The 20,313-nt window shown below is 44.1% G+C and overlaps 1 protein-coding gene across 1 annotated transcript; it reads left to right on the top strand.

The window, feature by feature from the left end:
• The first annotated feature begins 16,315 nt into the window (after positions 1-16,315).
• On the top strand, positions 16,316-16,673 carry TUNAR (TCL1 upstream neural differentiation-associated RNA). The gene has a single exon (XM_063147646.1). It carries the CDS (start codon positions 16,349-16,351, stop codon positions 16,493-16,495), a length of 147 nt encoding a protein of 48 aa, XP_063003716.1. The 5' UTR covers positions 16,316-16,348; the 3' UTR covers positions 16,496-16,673.
• Positions 16,674-20,313: the final 3,640 nt, after the last annotated feature.

The following is a 20,313-nucleotide window of genomic DNA, read 5'->3' on the forward strand; positions in this document are numbered from 1 at the left end:
TACCACTTCCATAGTGCAATATCCTGCTTGGTGTAGATTAAGCCAAACACTGCTGGACAATATTGCAAAGAGTCTGCACTGTAATCTTCTTCTTATTATTATTATTATTTATTTATATAGCACCATTAATGTACATGGTGCTGTACAGAATAAAACAATAAATAGCAAGACCCTGCTGCATAGGCTTACATTCTAATAAAATTATAATAAAACAATAAGGAGGGTAAGAGAATGCACGAAACAGGCAGTATAAAAGTCAGTACAATTCAAGTTTTAAGAAAAGTTTTTAGCTGAGCTTTAAAAGCTGCGATTGAACTTGTAGTTCTCAAATGTTCTGGAAGAGCGTTCCAGGCGTAAGGGGTGTGTGTGTGTGTGTGTGTGTGTGTGTAATGGTGAGAAAATTAAAATGTCTCAGGAAATGTCTTCTGAGAAATGTTGGCTCATCAAATGAACAGCTTGCATCTATGAAGCAGCCATTCTAGGCTGAACATAGACTCAGAGGTTTCATATTGCCACAAACACAAGATGCCTCTGTGGAGGCTGTGGAGGCAGATCCATGTCCACTTCCATGGTACACCAACATATACCTCCCCTGCAACACAGAGGCAAGATACAATTTGCTTTGGGGGTTAAGTCTTTTTATTTCCATTTTGCATAGACACCGTTTTCAAATTACTGACAATACATTAGAGCATGTCAAGATGCATCATGCACAGTGGTACGACCTACCATGACCTTGAGGCATCATGATTTATATGTTACATTACATTAGACATCAAAATATGTTATTTATATAGCATATCCACCACCACAGAGAGGAAAATATTCTCTACAAGAGCAGATAATTCAGCAATGAGATGTATTTGAGAAGTACAGTATCTCCGAAACCCACTCAATGTTACCATATACGAGAGCATTGCGAGAGAGAGAAAGACATATAAAAAGCCAAACCTACGTATGCTGAGTCAGACCATGGGTTCATCTAGCCCAATATTGTTGACACTGGCTGGCAGCATCTCTCCAGGGTTTAAAGCAGGATTTTTTAAAAAATTTACATTTGTAATCAGCCAAATAATCAATGTTCTCTGGGTAGGTATTATCTGCCCTACCTGGAGATGTTGGGGACTGAAACAGAGACCTTCTGCATGCAAAACATGTGCTCTACCACTGAGTCACAGCAATGGAATCAAATGAGTTCAGATTTTCATGAATCTAACCCTGCAGATTACACACCAGACAGGTTTTTTTTAGGGGTGTGCACGGACCCCACGGGCCGATCCGAAAATTTCGGATCGGCCTGCTCCGCTCCACCCCACTCCGCCCATACTCCGCTCCTCTTCGCCGTGGAGCTCCGGCTCCGAATCGGAGCTCCGCAGTGGAGGGGAGTGGTGCCAGGTAAGGCCGGGAGAGGAGGGTGGGGGGTTTAAAGGTGCCCTGCCGCCATTGCCGCCTGTGCGGCGATGGCGGCACAGCCCTGTAAGGGACCAAGGGGGAGGGGGGCCTTACCTGCCTCCGTCCGCGGTCCCTCGGCTTCTTCAATTGAGCCCGCGGTTCAACCAGGAAGTCTGGGCCACTTGCGGCCCAGACTTCCTGGTTGAACCACGGGCTCAATTGAAGAAGCCGAGGGACCGCGGATGGAGGCAGGTAAGGGAGAGGAGGGGGGGTTACCAGGCCCTGCCGCTGTCACCACATGGGCGACAGCGACAGTGGCAGGGCCCGGTAAACCCCACTTACCTTTCCGGCAGAGCTCCGGATCGAGGCGAAGGATCCGCCTTCACCTCGATCCTCTTCGCCACGCTCCGCCGGCCCCCCAATCCTCTTCGCCTCCACCTTAAGGGGAGGCGAAGCACCCCGCTCCGCTTCTAATTCGCCGATCCGATTAGAAGCGGAGCACATCCCTAGTTTTTTTGCCCAGTTGGGCGGATTTGTCAGACTTGTGGACCATTTTTCAAACTTTCTGAAATTTTCAATAAATTAAAAACAACAATGCGTCAAATTAAAAAAAGAGAGCTAAAAATCCTAGTTCCCTCCATAGACTAAAGTATGAAAACGCACATTTTAGGAGGATTTGCACATTTTTGCAAGTGTGAATTTGCATGAGTGCGAATTTGCACAAATTTGAAAACAGAAAAAAAATCAGATTGCGTCATTGTGCCAATGATGGAACAAAAGTAGGGTGACCATATGAAAAAGCGGACAACGCTCGTGTATCTTTAACCGTTTATTGAAAAGGAAATTTCAGCAGGTGTCATTTGTATATATGGAGAACCTGGTGATATTCCCTCTTTATCACAGCAGTTAAAGCAGCAGGTGCCCTGCCCTCTTTTAAATCTGGTCACTCTAGTATAGCTCCTCCAGCTTTAACTGTTGTGATGAAGAGGAAATTTCACCAGGTTCTCCATATATACAAATGACACTCGCTGAAATTCCCTTTTCTATGCAACTGTTAAAGATACAGGAGCCCTGTCCTCCTTTTCATGTGGTCACCCTAAACAAAAGGCCCCTGACAATCCCTGAAACACAGTCAGAATAAATTTTACATAATCTGTACCTCCCTAGCCACAGTCCCACTCCTGAAGTAACTAGGTATCCTTAAACAGTTTTATTTACAATCACAATCCTTTTCACATCCACTGCAAACTCGCTATCTGTGTCTTACAGGCTCTGTGCTCACTGTATAAAAGTCTAGAGGAAGTGGGGGTTAGCAGGCTGAGTGTTAGATCATAGCAGATCTTGGTTCAAATCCCTACTTAGACACTTGCTGGGTAGTCCTCAGCAAGTTCCTGTCTCTCAACCTAATACACAGGGCTTTTAGGAAGAAGGGTGAAACATAGGATGACCATATGAAAAGGAAGATTTTTATCTTTAACAGTTGTATACAAAAGGGAATTTCAGCAGGTTTTATTTGTATACATGCAGCACCTGGTGAAATTTCCTCTTCATCACAACAGTGAAAGCTGCAGGAGCTATATTAGAGTGACCAGATACAAAAGAGGGCAGGGCTCCTACAGCTTTAACTATTGTGTTGGAGAACAAATTTCACCAGGTGCTGCACACATACAAATAACACCTGCTGAAATTCCCTTTTGTATACAACTGTTAAAGATACAGGCACCCTGTCCTCTTTTTCACATGGTCACCATAGTGAAACACAAGTGTGACCATACCCCAACCATCATGGTAAGTCTATAGTTTAGTTAATAATGGAACACATGGTAGAAAAATCCCAGGAGTCAGATCCAGAACTTATGTCTTTAAATAAATATGCATCTACTCCTTCTGGAGGGACTCCAACATGTAGGCCCCAATTGCCCCACCAGGCCAGCCCATCTGGTCATTGGGGCCTAGAGTGAGCCCCACCACCTCTTTTTTAGCCCTTCCCTGAAGCCCCCTTCGAAAAGGAAGAGGGGGAAGGAAGTTCTTTATGGGAAAGGTGATGGGGGAACAAAGACAACTACACTCATAGATGATGCTTTGAGGGAGCAGCTGAGTCTGCTTTTCTCCTCCTTCGCCTCAGTGCTGCTATGCCTGCTTGCACTAAACAGATCTCCACTTTTATCAGTTAGCAGTGAGAGGAAGGTATTTTTCATTGGGGGGGGCTGCATTAATAGAAGTACAGCTTCCAAATCACGTGAGGTACTGGTTCCCCTCTATTCAGCACTGGTTAGGCCTCATCTTGAGTACTGTGTCCAGTTCTAGGCACCACACTTCAGGAAGGATGCAGACAAGCTGGAGGGGGTTCAGAGGAGGGCAACGAGAATGATCAGGGGTTTGGAAACAAAGAACTGGGCATGTTTAGCCTTGAAATGAGAAGATTGAGGGGGGACATGACAGGACTCTTCAAGTACTTGAAAGGTTGTCACACAGAGGATGGGCAGGATCTCTTCACAATCATTCCAGAGTGCAGAACACAGAATAATGGGCTCAAGTTACAGGAAGCCAAAATCTGGCTGGACATCAGGGAAAACTTCCTGACTGTTAGAGCAGTATGACAATGGAACCAATGACCTAGGGTGGTCGTGGGCCTTCAAGATGCAGCTAAACAGCCATTTTTCAGGTGTGCTTTAAGGTGGATTCCTGCATTGAGCAGGGGGGTCAGACTCGATGGCCTTATAGGACCCTTCCAACTCTACTACTCTTATGTTTCTATAATTTAAATCAGGGGTGGGCATCATGCCCCTGTCAGTCCCGATGCAGCCTCCACTTCCCCGTGCCACACCACCAAAATTCATTGCAACAACGACAACAAATTGTTGTTTAACCCTACAGAGTGGAGAATAGTTCGATTTTGCTTCAGAACAAGTTCCACCTGAACTATTTGCCTTTCCTTAGCAGTTTCCTGCTGAATTTGGGGCGCAAACAGCCAACTCTTTTGCTGCCACAATGGCCAAACTTTTGTTTAAGTGGCTGTGATTTCAATCAATAGCTGGTGGAGGACTGAAGTAAGAGGTCTACTGGCTGGTTACGTTCTTTCTGGCTGCCTTTGCACTTGGGGTCCGAAAGGTCCAATCACTTATCCTACATGTAAGTACCACTGCATGTGAGGAGGCAAAATGGATTGTTTCTTAACATTGAAAGATTTGCTGGGATGAGATCTGAGAATCTCAGACTCAAGGGGAAATTCTTTAATTTGCAGTAAACTCCCCCACGTTTCCTCTGGTAACCTCTAATCTCATCATACTTCCTGCTGGCCACAAAGATTCTCTCTTTCTCTCTCTCTCTTATACACAACTGTGTGCTGAGGATATGACGAAGGCTTCATGACCTTTATGTGTCTCTCTTGCCCCATTTGACTTCCTTATATTACTCTTCAGTGGTGTTTTGCAGCCAGACTTTAATTGACCCCATTACATTCTTATTTCATTACATCCTTCCTGCCCAAATCCCTCATTTGGGGTATTGGTTGTTGTGCATGGTGCACTTCAGTGGATCTAGACCAGCATGAACTATCTGGGTCATTTTTTAAGGAGTTTGATAGAAAAAACCATGGATCCAAAGGGTAAAATCCACCGTGAGTCCTACTTAGAGTAGACCCATTGGAATGACTAGAACTTCAGTCATGGCACAATCCAGTGCATGTTTAGACCGGAAACAGCTGCTAGCACTGTTCTGCAAAAGCTTACCCAGGAATTCTCCAAGTGGTAGAAAGTAATAGGTAGGTTTTGTGGCACTTCCCATGCGTCCATTTTTGCAGGAGTGTGAAAGTGGATTTTGTTTCACGTTTTTTGTGCAAAGCTCTAGCACAATGTCTAAAGTAGCTTTCCTGTGAATGGAAGGGTCGTTCTGCCTGCAGAAAGACAGATTTAGGGTCTTTGTAGAGTAAGGGGAACTATATAAAATATCAGAAGTTGCACTAGTCTGATATTTACTAGTCTGTTACTGTGATTTTAGAATGTAAGCCATGTAGCAGGGTGTTTTGTATTTTGTTTTATTTTGTTCTGTACAGCACCATGAAAATTGATGGTGCTATATAAATAATAATAATAATAATAAATAATCTATGATAAATTAATAATATCAACTTTGTTCCAAAAGCTGCAGGGAAGTGCCTACCCCATGCAGTAGCCTCTACTTCTGTGCTCTTGTAGATACTACTTCTGACCTGACGATGTGATTTCAGGCCACTTTACAGAACTGACATACTATGATTTCATTTTCCTGGCCAGTTGCGAGGATAGGCTCTTAGAAAGGCAGAATATTTTCTGTGGTCAGTTGTTGGTTTGACTAAACCGCAGCTGACCACAGCTGCTATAGTGGTTCAAGGGTTGGACTGGGAATGGGAAGATCTGTGGGTTTAGTCCACACTCAGCCGTGAAACTCACTGAATGACTTTGAGCCAGCCACCGACTCTCAGCCTAACCTACCTTACAGGGTTGTTGTGAGTAAAAAATGGAAAGGAGAAAGAGAACCATTTAAGCCACATTAGGCTCCATGAAGTAAAGGTGGGATGTACATGAAGTAATAATAATAATAATAATAATAATAATAATAATAATAATAATAATAATAATAATAGCAGCTCTAGGAGAGCTGCCAGGATTGGGGGGTTTTGTTTGTTTTTTGCAGAAGTGGCTGATGGGATACCATCGGGAGGACTGGGGGAGGAGAGATGGCAGAGGAACTGTCAATCAAACATCATGATGGTTTTTACGCAACTCCACGGTAGCCCACAGTCAGGCAATGGTGGAGTTAGAACATGTTGTGTGGGGAGGAACTCTTAAAAACTCGACCATTGAGTGGAGTTTCCACACTGCATTGATTAACGTGTTGTTTGTTTGTTTGTTTGTTTGTTTGTTTGTTTTAGGTACTGGCTCAGTGTTGTCTGAACTGAGCCAGTATCTAATCAGGCTAAGGATGTTGGAGGAATCCATTTGGGGTAGAGTTTGACAAGCTTTCCTTGGTCTTTCCCACCCTGGACTTCAGTCTATTTTACACTGCAGAGCCTGACTCAATCTGCAGTGAGTCAGGGCAATTCACAGATTTGCTGTGATATTTAATTTGCACAATTACAGCTGAATTTTGTACAAATTTCAGTAATTTGCACAAACTGTAAATTTGCACACATTTTAGCTGCTAATTGCTCAAATTACACAAATTTTGAATACAATTTTCACAAATTACACAAATTTTGGCCACAGTTTGCACAAATCTCAGTACAAATTCTGGCTATACACACACACACACACACACACACACACACACACATGCACACACACAATATCCAAAAATTTCCTGGAGTTTGGGGGCAGGGGGAACGCAGCTCAACCTGTAGATAGAAACTGAGTTGGGCATGCTGTGGAACTCTACCGAACCAAAAATAAAATGTATTTCCCAGTGACAGACAACACAGGGAAGCTTTCTCAGTTTCATTCCTCACAGCTACAGGGATGCTCTAAGATTTTGTTTGGTCAGTATTTTTACACCAACTGACACTGATTTAGGCACGTAGAGCAATTTCAGTTCAGTTTGCAAATCACTTGAAAATGCCCCATTCACAACCCCAAATATGAACAGGAGCACAAGCCAGCCTTCCATTTTAAAAAAATAAATTTAAAAATAAGGAATGAAACAAAATCAGGAGGGGCAGTGAGCTTTGCAGGCACCAAGAGAGGTGTCCACAGGCACATTGATACCCATGTTGTCTACGTTGGGGATCCCAGATTTAAATGACCCATAAGCAGGGCTGGCCCTACCATTAGGCACAGTGAGGAGGTTGACTTAGGCAGCAGATGCTGAAACCTGCTAGCAAGAAGTTGGGGGAAGGGATAGATCTGTGTCCTCAGGAGTGGTGAAGGATGTTCACCCATCCCCAGTGGTGATAAAAGATTCAGCTATCAGTTCAGTCATCTTTTGTGCATGGTATAAGGAGAAGCACCATCTTGTTCTTTGCCTCAGGAAGCAAAATGTCTTGGGACAGCTCTGTACATTGGCATGGGCCTACTATAGGGCTCTTTCCCCAGAGAGTTGGTTACACACTGAGAAGGGGAGAGTTGGTTACATGCTGGCCGGCCCTATCATTAGGTGAAGGGAGGCAGCTGGCTCAGATGGCAGATGCTGGAGTGTGGTGGTTAGGTGTTCAAGAACTGCCTTGCACCCCTTAAACTGGCATGTTGCACTCAGGTTGCACTGCAGGATGCTGACCTGTGGCCAATGTTCAGTTAAGTGCCAGCTGCTATTATTATTATTATTATTTATTTATTTATATAGCACCATCAATGTACATGGTGCTGTACAGAGTAAAACAGTAAATAGCAAGGCCCTGCCGCATAGGCTTACATTCTAATAAAATCATAGTAAAGCAATAAGGAGGAGAAGAGAATGCAAACAGGCACTGGGTAGGGTAAACAGGCACATGGAGGGTGGAGATGCCATCTTGTCCTCCCCCTCAGGCTGCAAATGTCTCTGCCCAGCCTGATGAAGGTTTGTGGCATAGACATCTCACTTTGCATCTGCAAGTCAAGCTGCGGGCTGTTCCCTGAACTTTGGGAACTTTTATTGTGCATTTGCGGGGAGGTTCTGCCATTTGCATACATTTCTGAGCAATTTGTGCAAATTACAGCTCAATTGGCACAATTTGGCCATAATTTGCATGCACTACTCAGAAATTTGCACAAATTAAAGAGCTTTCCTCCCTCCTCAAAAGTGGGCAACATTCATGGAAAATCCACATACTGGCCTGACTCACTGCGGATCAAGTCGGGCGGTTCAGCAGGAACCGAAACAAAGTCCCAGGGGCCGAGCCTAGGAAAACATGTCAAACTCCACCCCACAAACAGATTTCTTTGACATCACTAGCCGTACATGCATCCTGCATTGCAGCGCCTACACTGAGTTCTCTTCCAACTTCCAAGTTCCCTTCCCGCACTGTGACTCTCTGGTCAGCCTCCTCCCATGCAATTGGGACATTTCAACGTTCCCACTGCTGTGCATGACCAGCTCACAGATAAGCAGCTACGACGTGACTGAGAAAGCATCTAAAGAGGGTTTACTGTTATTACTGTGCCCAATTCAAAGCTTTATGTTCTCAAAGCATTTTCCAAGATGCATTTTGGTTTTTCAGATGATGTTCTAGGTAGGAACATTGCTGTAAGGAGCAGCTGATGGCAGTGTTTGCTTCTCTGTACGTGGGCAACTTTTTTTTTCTCAGTTTAGGATTTGAAAAGGTTCATTTTTGCTACTGAATTAACGTGTTAAACTTTTTTTAATGACGGAAGGGAAAGAAAAGAAATCAAGGGCCTGGTTTCTTGATGTGCAACCTGATCCTGTGCATGTTGAGTCAAGTGGGACTTACTCCCAAGTAGGTATGCATAGGATTGTGCTTCAGGATCTAATGTTTTACTCGCACCTTCATGGCCTCATTGCTGCACTTGTGATGTTTTCTAGAACACTGGTTACCCACAAGTGCACAATACTATGGTGACCATATGAAAAGCAGGACAGGGCTCCTGTGTCTTTAACAGTTGGCTAGAAAAAGGAATTTCAGCAGGTGTCATTTGCATGCATGCAGCACCTGGTGAAATTCCCTCTTAACAACAGTTAAAGCTGCAGAAGCCAGATACAAAAGAGGGCAGGTTCCTACAGCTTTAACTGTTTTGATGAAGAGAGGATTTCACCAGGTGCTGCATGCATGCAAATGACACCTGATGAAATTCCCTTTTCTAGCCAACTGTTAAAGATAAAGGAGACCTGTCCTCCTTTTCATATGGTCACCCTAGTGTTGCCCATTTTTCTTGTGGGAGTTCCTCTGCGCATTTGACAGCTGCATGAGAAGTGGAAATTCAGCTGATGAAACTTTTACTTTCTGCTATCTTTCTCCCACAAGATTTGCCAGTTGAATTTCTGCTCTTCACATGAGTGTTGAAACTAACACAGGCAGCCTTACAAACTTGCACTGACTGGTCAAAGAGACTCTGTGGCCTTAGCTAGACCTAAGGTTTATCCTGGGGTTGTCCCGGGGTCGTCCCTACCTGCTCCTGGGATATCCTGTGTGTCATTTACATGAACAAGGATGACCCCGGTACGATCACCGGATAAACCTTAGGTCTAGCTAAGGCCTGTGACCCTGTTGAGATGACACACTAAGCCACGGTGATTAAGCATTTTGAGCTAAACATTGTGGCTTAGCGTACGGTGTGAATGATGATTTAGCATGACATGTGAACCATTCCTAACCATGGTGGCTACATAAGTAGTTTAAAAACACTCACTAACCATTTGCTGCAAAGGGTTAACAGCCTAACCAGGGCTTAGCGTGTTGTCTGAACAGCCCCTGTGATTGCAAAGAAGTTTATAACACATAGCTAAGGAAAAGGGCTGCCAACTGACCAGAAAAAAGTATCCCTTGCTCTTGTGCTTTTCACTTCAGCTTGGTGTGTGTGAGTGTGTGTGGGTGTGTAGATAGATAGATAGATAGATAGATAGATAGATAGATAGACAGACAGACAGACAGAGATATCTGCTAATGTCTGTTTTTAATGCACCACTACTGTGGCTTGATTGTTGTTGTTGTTGTTGTTGTTGTTGTTGTTGTTGTTGTTGTTATTATTATTATTATTATTATTATTATTATTATTATTATCATTTATATACTGCCCCATAGCTGAAGCTCTCTGGGTGGTTTACAAAAGTTAAAAACAGTGAACATTAAAAACAAATATACAAAATTTAAAACCATAAAAAGCATAAAATACAAACAAAAACAGACAGTATCCGTTTAAAATAACTATTCTGGGGTCAGTTAAAAAAAACTCAGCACATGCTGTTAAATGCCTGGGAGAAAAGAAAAGTCTTGACCTGGTGCTGAAAAGATAACAATGTTGGCACCAGGCGAGCCTCATCGGGGAGATCATTCCATTATTGAGGGGCCACCACCGAAAAGGCCCTCTCCCTTGTTGCCATCCTCCAAGCTTCCCTCAGAGTAGGCACCCGGAGGAGGTGTAAAAGTTGGCAACCCTGATAAGTAAACAGAGAAAAGGTGTGGCACCCCTTACATACCCAGAAAAAAAACCTGTCAGATGAAATGCTTCAGGTGTTTCAGGTGGGCTTTAAATGCGCTGGCACCTTGGCTTGCACATGAAAAAGTTGTGGGGGTGATTCGATTTGAGATTACAAGTAATCATTTATTAAGGTGCTCAAGAGAGATGAGCTAATCCCATGGAGTACCAAACACCCTCAACTCTCACAGTATCAGTGGTGCCAGAAGTAATTAATTAGCACATTACAGAAGCTTGCTTGACACCATGTTGGACGAGTCTCAACAAACATTATCTGATGATTTGCAAAACAAGGCAAACCTTTCCGTAATCATTTTTTAAAAGGCCACGTCAGCTGGTGGTGTAAACTGAGGCTAACCTTCCCTCCATTTGAATGGGGCAGAAATAAGGACCCAACGTGAGGATCCGGCCCATCTCTGTTCGCTCGAGCCTGACTATCAGCTACCAGTTCTGCATGCTTAAATCCACAATCGCAGACAATCAGGCAAATTGTTCTGAAATTTCGGCATGTTTTCTGTCCCCAGGCTATTAATTGTGATGACACATTTAACAGATAAGGGAGCTTTAATTTTCGGTGGATAGTTTCATCCCTATGCGGATGAGAGATACATAACAGAAACTTGCTTTGATTAGCAAACTGAAGAGACCCCAGAAAAAAAGGTACAAAGGCGAGCAAGAGTTTCTAGGCTGTTTGAGTGTAGCATCTTCCTTATCTCTTAAAGAAGAGTGGCACCAGCAGTGATCAAATTACAAAGTAGGGAAAAGAAGATTCTAGGGAATTCATAGACCTGAGCCGTATGAGTTAGACAAAAGAACGGACGAGTCCTGTTTTGCATCCATGTTCCTTTTAACTAAGCTCTCCTCCCTTCGTGATCAGCCAGCACTGAATTGCAGAGATTGTCAAACTCCAAAATCATGAAACATCCTATAAACAGAGTAGCTGTAGACTCCCTCACTCTTGACAATGACACGAAAAGTGCCTCAGGTCCTGATGGACCTTCTTGTAGGGTGGCCGTGTGTCCTACTTCATAGATGACAGTCCTCTGTTCCAAGGGCTGTGTCGTATCCCACCCCTCAAATCCCTTCTCAAAGGGCATTTCTACACCATAGGACGTAGAGGGAAGGAGGGGGAGGATCCGTGATCCTCCCCCAGTGTCTTGATGGTCGTACAACATCCTGCAAGTAAGGAGGGATGTCACAGCCGCCATATTTGTTTTAAAAAATGTAAACAAGGGAAAAGGAGCGCAATTGCACTCCACTGAAAGGGTAAGTTTAAAAAAACAAAACAAAAAAAAACCCAAATCCCCTCCCCACCCTCACCCCCAATGGGCACAGACTGCCCCCACTCAGCTCCATGCCCATTTTAAGAGCCCTGCTACTTGCGGGGAGGAAGGGACAACCCAGGAGCAGTGGCCACACGGCCCACTCTCCTCGAGATGATCCCAGGACCACGGAAAAATCTGGTTTTCCGCAGTTCCCGATACTTTGGGGGAAGTCTGTGGTTGTTCTGGGTTGCCCCCGAGATCCCCTGTGGGTTATTTGGATGCACAGGGATGGTCCAGGGATGACCCTGGTATATAGGCATGGTGTAGACATGCCCAGGAGCTATGGATACATGTTTTGTGTATAAGATGAAGTTCATCCTTTCAACTTCAAAATATTACACCTTCTATGTTCAAAGTCCAGTTCAAGGAAATACTGCCTTTCCTACCATTCCATGACCACTCTCAATGCCTCTGCCACCATACATTTCCAACAATATACTTTGGCTCACTTTGAGACTATCTTGAATGATAGATGCAACACAGTAGGTTGATGAACAAAAATAAATGATTATTTATTAACACTTTTAAACGGTAGATGAGATGTATTTGTGTGTGTTTAAAAAAAAAACAATTTGCACATATATGTGATCACATGGAGTTCCACTCTTTCCAGTACTTGCCCCTTCCTCAACGAAATTGCAGTGGGGGAGATTGCGCCAAATGGCTGGAAAAGTCTGAGAACTGATCCAACTCGCTTCAGGCCGAGTCAAGCACTGCAGCAGGAACAGGAACAAAGGCAGGATCTACACTACTGCTTTAAAATGGTTTATAACAGTAGTGATAACTGTTGTGAGCCAGGACAGACTCCATGGACAGTTTTCAAATTTGTGAAGGATACTGCAGCTGCATCCTGGATGGCACATTCTGCCTTGAGCGGTGGGTTATATTAGATGACCTTCAAGGTTACTTGCAAATCCATGATTCTCTGATAACAACTTGCATGGAGAGTGTTTAGAAGAAGGTACATGTTGTTGTTGTTGTTGTTGTTGTTGTTGTTGTTGTTGTTGTTGTTGTTTTCTCTTTTCTCGCTCATGGCTATTTTTCTAGCTGTATTCGGCTGTATTGTGTATGTCTGTATAGTCCATTCCTGCAAGAATTTTACATTCTCCTATTACATGGTGTATTGCTTCTTGAAATTGATGACAATTCCTACATACATCTGTTGTGACGCTGTTATCTTTCATGATATGTTTTTGGTAGTTCTTGGTTGCTGTAACTTGACCCTGTATAGCTATTAGGAATTCTTCTGTTTCAGAAAATAGCTCGCCCTTCCTGAGCCATTTGAACGATTGCTCTTTGTTTATTTGTGGGTTCTGTACTGTGTTGTAGTGCTTCCCATGTATTATTATTATTATTATTATTATTATTATTATTATTATTATTATTTCTGTACCACCCCATAGCCAAAGATTTCTGTGTGGTTCACAACAATTTATAAAAACACAACAACACAACATAATAAAATAGTCTAAAATTTTAACATGGAAAAATTAAAACTATATAAACAGCTAAAGAACAATTTAAATAAACAATGTTTCCTCACCCCTTAAAAGACCTGTTCTAAAACAGCAGACATAAATGTCTCATCATATACCATTAAATGCGTTGGCTTGCCAATTTTTGATTTCAAAATACTAGCGCCATGGGGATGGTTACAAAACTGGTGGGCAAGAGCAGAGCCATGGTGGATTGCGGTTTTAGCCTGGCCAATTCTGATTGTTTTTCAGACAGTCAACAGCGGTGACCCATAACCAGACATAACAGTTATAGACAGAAAAGAAAAACACACCTACCTCATTGACATAGCAATACATAATGACAAAAATGCTGTAGAAAAGGAAGAGGAAAAGAGGAAAAAATATAAACCACCAGCTATGGCAACAGAAAAAGGTTGCACAATTATTCTGTTAGTCACACCAGTCACTGGCATCACATCAAAAAACTGTACAGAAAACCTTCATAAACTGGGCCTACCATATCTAAGGGCCAAACCAAACATTGAAGTATTCAGAAGTAGTGGAGCTACTGTATGCATGACAGTTTTCTTTACCTTTGTGGAAGTCTGCATGGCCCTGATTCGGTTTGGGACCAGGGCACTAGTAGAGAAGCAGTTAAACTTTCCCCCAACTTGCTTTTTCATGAAATCCCTCCACCCCACCCCACCCCACACACACTTTGCAAGGGAGGTTAAAAGAAGAAAAACAACATTGGAGTCAATGGAGGCTTTTATTCTTTTTACACACGCGCGCACACACACACAGTGTTACATGAGGAGACGAGGCAGGGAATAGACCTCCCAGAGCTCAGTGGTAAACGTCTGAACTGAAGATGCAAGTGCTTACACAAAGGTAAAGAAAACCATCATGCATAGCTCCATTATGTGTGATCATCCAAATGTTACTTTGGCCTTAAAAGAACATGTGCCTGGGTCTGCTCTTCTTCTACTACTTCTTCAGTTGCATGTGCTGCAAATGTTTTATTTTACAGTAAGGAGAGAAAATAAAAGCAAGCAGAAGAACGAGGCTCTCTCTGGTTTTAGTTTGCATTATTTATAAGAAAGTCATTGTGGTTTCCTTCTATGTGATGTGGGTGGGTATATATATCCTTACCTCCTGGGATGGTTTCTCCTGGTTCTATTAACAGAAATGAGATGTCAGTATTATATGTGGGGCTGCCTTTGAAGACAGTTGAGAAGCTGCAACTTGTGCAAAATGCGGTGGCCAGATTGATAACAGGGACCAGGAGGTTCAAACATGTATGATCGCCTCTGGCCTGCTTGTATTGGATGCCTGGATATTTCAAGGTGCTGGTTCTAATCTATAATGCCTTACATGGCTCAGGACCACAATACCTGATGCAACACCTCTCCCAACACAAACCCACCTGTACACCACACTCAATGTCTAACGTCCTCCTCTGGGTGGTTCCTCCTAGGGAAGACGGCAACAAGGGAGAGGGCCTACTTGGTGGTAACCCCCCCCCCCAATTATGGAATGATCTCCCTGATGAGACCCGCCTGGCACCAACATCGCTATCTTTTCAGTGCCACATCAAGACTTTTCTCTTCTCCCAGGCATTTAGCAACTTGTGAAGAGATTTAATCGATCCCGGATCTGTTTTTAGGTTTGGTTGACAGCTCAAAAGTTGTTTGTGTGTATACTGTCTGTTGTATGGTTTTATGGTTTAAATTTAGTGTATTATTTTTAATGTTTTAATCTTTTGCAAACTGCTCAGGGAGCTTCCACTATGGGGCAACATATAATAATAATAATAATAATAATAATAATAATAATAATAATAATAATAATAATACAACTCTTTAGTTGCATCTCATCTGGAGTACTGCAAAGTGCTCATATTTTTTAATCAAAATATGGGACTGGATTTGAACAACTTTTGAAAACATCCATTGGTCCAAAATGCTGTACTTAAAAAAAAAAATGCTCACAGCTGGGAATGTCTGAGCATGTGACTCCTCTATTGTATCAACTTTGTTGGCTTTGTTGGTCTGTTTCCAGGTTCAATTCAAAGTGCTGGTTATTACATTTAAAGCAGCCCACGCAACCTGCAGTCCTCAGTCATTTCAGATGGCCCTCGGCTAATGTCCAAATCTTTCTGCAAGCAATCAGGTCCTACCTCTGGCAGTAGCAATTTGTCCCTCATCCGGCAGCCTGCAGGGCAGGGAGAGGGAGGGGAAAAGGAAGAGTGGCTGTTAGAGAGGGGGGAAGAGAGAGAAGGGTAACAGAAACAGAAGGAGGGGAGGGAGAAGGGTGGCAGAGAGAGAGAGAGAGAGAGAGAGAGAGAAGGGATGGCAGAAAAAAGAGAACGTGGTCCCACACACGTTGGCCCCACTCACAGCCAGAATGAAGATTAGCCCCACCCCAAAGGGAGGCAGCCCTCATTAAAAGGAAGGCTGTCCACACCTGGTTAGAATCAGGAAGGTTATCAAAAAGATGTTCGCCTCCCATATATCCCACCCACTAAGGTTATTGTGGGAGGCTATGCTCCACATCCTGCCACTAGCTGAGTTACGGTCACTGGGAATACAGAAGAAGGCCTTCTCCATCGTCATATCCAAGTTGCCATCTGGGAGGCATCTGTCTAGCAGATTCCTTGAGGGTGTTTTGATGCCAAGTGAAATCTATTCCTTTCCTTGAAAGCAGGTGTTTGAGTTTTTTGATTTGATGCTGTAATGGCTCGTTTTTCTCAAACAAGACACCTTGTGAAACCATGGTGGTTAACAAGCCACACTGCATGGATAGCCAGCCAGCCTGTGGAAGATGTCCTGGCTTTAGAGAGCATGCTAACCCACCATTCAAAAAACAACCCAGAGTCCACCACTGCGTGCGGGTTAGTGTGGTGTGCGTGAACAGTCCCAGTTTGTGTTACAGCAATCAAGCTGATATGTGACTTAAGTCTTAGAGGACCATCACCAGGGTGGGAGGACGGATCAGAAGTTGTCCTTTGACCCTCTTTCTCTTTACATTGTAGGTTAGCCTGAGGAGAAGGATAAAGCACTTGGCTACCAAGATGGTAATCACTAGCGGAAATGAAGAAGAAAAAGGGAACCAAGAAAAGGAGAGCAAGGAGGAATCTGTCTTGGCCATGCTGGGGATCATTGGGACTATTCTAAACCTCGTTGTGATCATTTTTGTGTACATCTACACGACGTTGTGAACCGCCAAGGCAAACCGGTGAAGACAGCTGACAAGAGGTGATGGCAAACGTTGCCGGCTGTTGACACACGGCTTAATGAGAATTGACTCTGTAGTATATTAAGACGTCACAAAAGCACTGCCTGTGGGCGGTGGAGGTTGAAGCACAATTAATTGAACCGGACTTTTTTTCACACAGTTACAAGCAAAATTATTCCCTCTTTCCCCCACCCCGCCCCCCACAAAACCCCCCGCCGGTTGCCCTCCCCGCCCTTTCTGTTTTTCCTCTTTTCATTTGTTCTAGAAAAAGGACTGCAAATATGTAAGTATTAGCTTTGAGGGAGCGGGGTGGGGGTGGGATTTGTGTGCGTGGACAAAACTACTCACTGCGGATAAAACCTTTTAATACAGCCAAAGACTGGACACTGGCAAAGGGTGACAAATGTATAGCATTTCCATGCCGACGTATGTTCCATGGAGAGCTACGTAGCTGTCTTTCAAGTCTGCTAATTTGCGTCTCCCCCCAGCCTCCTCATTTTCCTTTTATTTACATTGAACCAAGCAAGCTTTCGGTTTTCAAACGAACATATGGTACAACCACAAGGTGGGAGGGGGGGAAACGACAATTCCACTGAGCTGCCTGAGCAAACAAAAGATAAAACCCTGAGCAAAGTAAGTTATACATGACATTTCTTTTCTCTCTCGCCAGCTTGACATCTGTGTCTGTTCATACCGACGTTTATAAATATATATTTTTAATAAATGTGCTATATTTTTTAGCATGAGCCAAACCTTTGGTGACGTGTAAGTTGTGGTTGTTTTTCTGGCCTGGATTTGTTCCATGAAATAGCTCCCTTTCTCTCCCCCCCCTTTCGCTTCCCCTTCATCCTTTCGCTCCCCCACCACCCTTTGCCCGCTTCTAAGCAGCATATGTTATGTTCCTCAACAATTAAACGGTCGTCTCGTTTTCAGCTGCTGTGCCACATTCTGGAGTAAACGTACATTGTGCTTACATGCCTGACTTGAAGTTGGAATGCCAGACGGAAAACATTGGCTTTCATGTGGAGGGACAGCAGCGCGGCAATGCAACTTTCATTGACTTGGGCCACAGCTAGACCTAAGGTTTATCCTGGGATCATCCAGGGTTCACCCCTGCCTGAGCACTGGATCCCCTGTGTGTCACCTAGATGAACAGGTTTGAGCCCTGGACGATCCAGGGATAAACCTTAGGTCTAGCTATGGCCTTGTTCCATGTACACCGCTCTATATAAAGACAAATGGCAAAGGGGGGGGGGGGAATGGGTTCTCTCTCCTCCCCCTCTCCACCTCCACACTTCCACAGATGAGCCCTCCTCTTTCAAAACTTGCTCCATCTCTCCGGACACCTTTATGGCAAACAGCACACTCTTATTCCTGTCCACTTAGAAATGACACTCATTGAGTTCAACGACACTCACTTCCTCCCCAAGCCACCACGTTGTGTAAAAATGGTGGCTCAGGTATTTCACTGAATCTAATGTTGCAGAAATGGCAGCCGTAAAGGGGCCATTTCCACATCATTATAAACAGTGGTGGGGCAGGAGGAAGACAAGATGGAAGCCCTCTTCCCCCTTGTCCTTCTACTGCCCTGCCAGCACTGCTGCCTCCACAGCGGCCAGGAAGAGAGGAGGAGAACAGAACAATGCTGCCTTCTCCTTCTCCCATCCCAGCTACCAAGGTGGCAACAGCAGGACATGGAGGTAGCATGTCCTGTTTTCCATCCCAAATAAGAAGACACCAATACTCAGGATGTATACAGGAAGGAAGCAGTGACCTAAGCAGTGGAAGATCCCTTCCCCATTGCTTGAAGTAATAAGCCGCTGCATGGGGAAAAGTGCTATGCAGGACGGTTCGAACTGGGAACAAATGGAAAAATCAAGGGAGCGTAGGAGCCTGGCCCCTGCTTTGTTGCTCATTGAATGTGTACATGTGAGTATTTATTTATTTTATTTATTCGTTGAAAATATTTCTTGGCCGCCTTTCAGGGCAGAAGCCCTCCCAAGGCAGCATACAACAATAAAACCGATACAATAGTAAAAGTGATTTTAAAAATACCATAAAACAGTATGAACACGAGAAAAATAGCAATAAAGACACACCAATAGCAACAACTGCAATCAAATCCGGAGAAGGCCAGAATAAAATAATATCCTTCCAAGGCCATCTTAAAAGTCTGCAATGATGGAGAATGGGGGACCTTTGATGGCAGCCTATACCTGAGGTGTGTGGCCACTGAAGAGAAGGCGGGGGGGCACTGCTTATTCAAGTGGCATGGAGCCACGTGTGATTGCCCATCTAACTGCTCTCACAGCTGGGCAAATGAAAAGGGCCTTTCTTACTGATCTTAAACTGAGCCCAGGCTGATATGGCTTGCACACATGCAGCCCCCATCCCACAAGCCAGCATCACTCATGGCCCAGAGGGTCTCACTCCTGCTCCAAAGCATGCTTCTCAGTTTTCTTGTATGGAATAGGGCCTGATCCAACATAGGCAAGTGTATAATACCAGGTCTTCATCCGTGTAGCCGAGCTTTGCCTACTTAATCTGGAAGCTGCTCTCCAGGGTCTCTCAGGCAGAGGACTTTTCCCATCACCTGCTACCTGATCATCTTAGCTGGAGATGCCAGGAGCTGAACTGGAGACCTTGAGCATTTCCAGGACTGGGTCATGAGCAGTAGACCGAGGTGAGCAAGGAACTGGGAAACAGGTGCTATGGGACAAGCAAGCCACTCGGAATAAAGAACCCATCAGGAATGAAGGGTAAGTCAGAAGACAGGGTTGAGGAGCAAGCCAGAAGCCAATACCAAAGAAAAACCAAGGGTTCAGAGGTGCGGCAGAGCTCAAGAAGACCTTGTTGCTCAAGCAAAGCTGGGCTGAAACAGGAAGCCTTTATACTACTTCCCACCCAAGAGGATCCTATGGTCAGCTAGGGAGGGAAGCAGTGTCAGAAGGTTCTTCATGGAGAATATTGTTGTGTGCAGTTTGATGATATACCACTTGGGTCAGCTTCATATAGAGCCGGTAGTTCCTGACTGAGCGAACGTTCCTCCTGCTACATACCTTCCAGAATACAATGTTTGTGGCTCTTTGACGATGCCCTTGAGTACCAAGACTGTACCATAAGAGGAAAAAGGGAATCTGTCTATGGGTGCCCTAGTGCTGGATGGGAACCTCTACATCCAGGAGTATTCATGGCTAGGCATTGTTGGAAAAATTCAACACTGGAGAACATTCATTTGCCTGAGAATCCCACCCACCCATATTCCAAAGCATTACTTTTGCACTTCCAGCTTTGGACTATAGCAACCTTCCCCAACCTGGTTCCTTCCAGATGTTTTGGACTTCAACTCCATCAACCCCAGACCACATGGCCAATGGTCAGGAATGCTAGGAGTTGTCTAAGTAAAACATCTGGAGGGCATCAGGTTGAGGAAGACTGGACTGAAGTACAAGGGTGAGAAACTTCCATCCAGAATTCAACATTTCTCTTTGTATTGGACTGGACTGGTTTTTAGAAGCCAACAGTTGTGTAGGAAAAGGGAACCATTTCAACTATTCTGCCTCCTACCTATAAGGCAGGGTATTAAGAAGAACACTTCTGCATACAGGACGGATTTGAGGTTGTGCTTATTGGGAAAAGATGCTACTGTAATAGGAGATAATTAGCTCTTTTGAAACCTGGCCCCCTGACAGGTAGAATCTCTTGGTTATAGTTTAGGACTGAAAAACCAGAGGAAGGGTTATAATTTGGTTTGTGTTTACCTCTTGCTTCCTCTGTGCCCAGGGAAAGGCAGTTAACCTC

This window comes from Elgaria multicarinata, chromosome 2 (genome assembly GCF_023053635.1).
Source record: "Elgaria multicarinata webbii isolate HBS135686 ecotype San Diego chromosome 2, rElgMul1.1.pri, whole genome shotgun sequence".
Classification (NCBI taxonomy): Eukaryota; Metazoa; Chordata; class Lepidosauria; order Squamata; family Anguidae; genus Elgaria; species Elgaria multicarinata.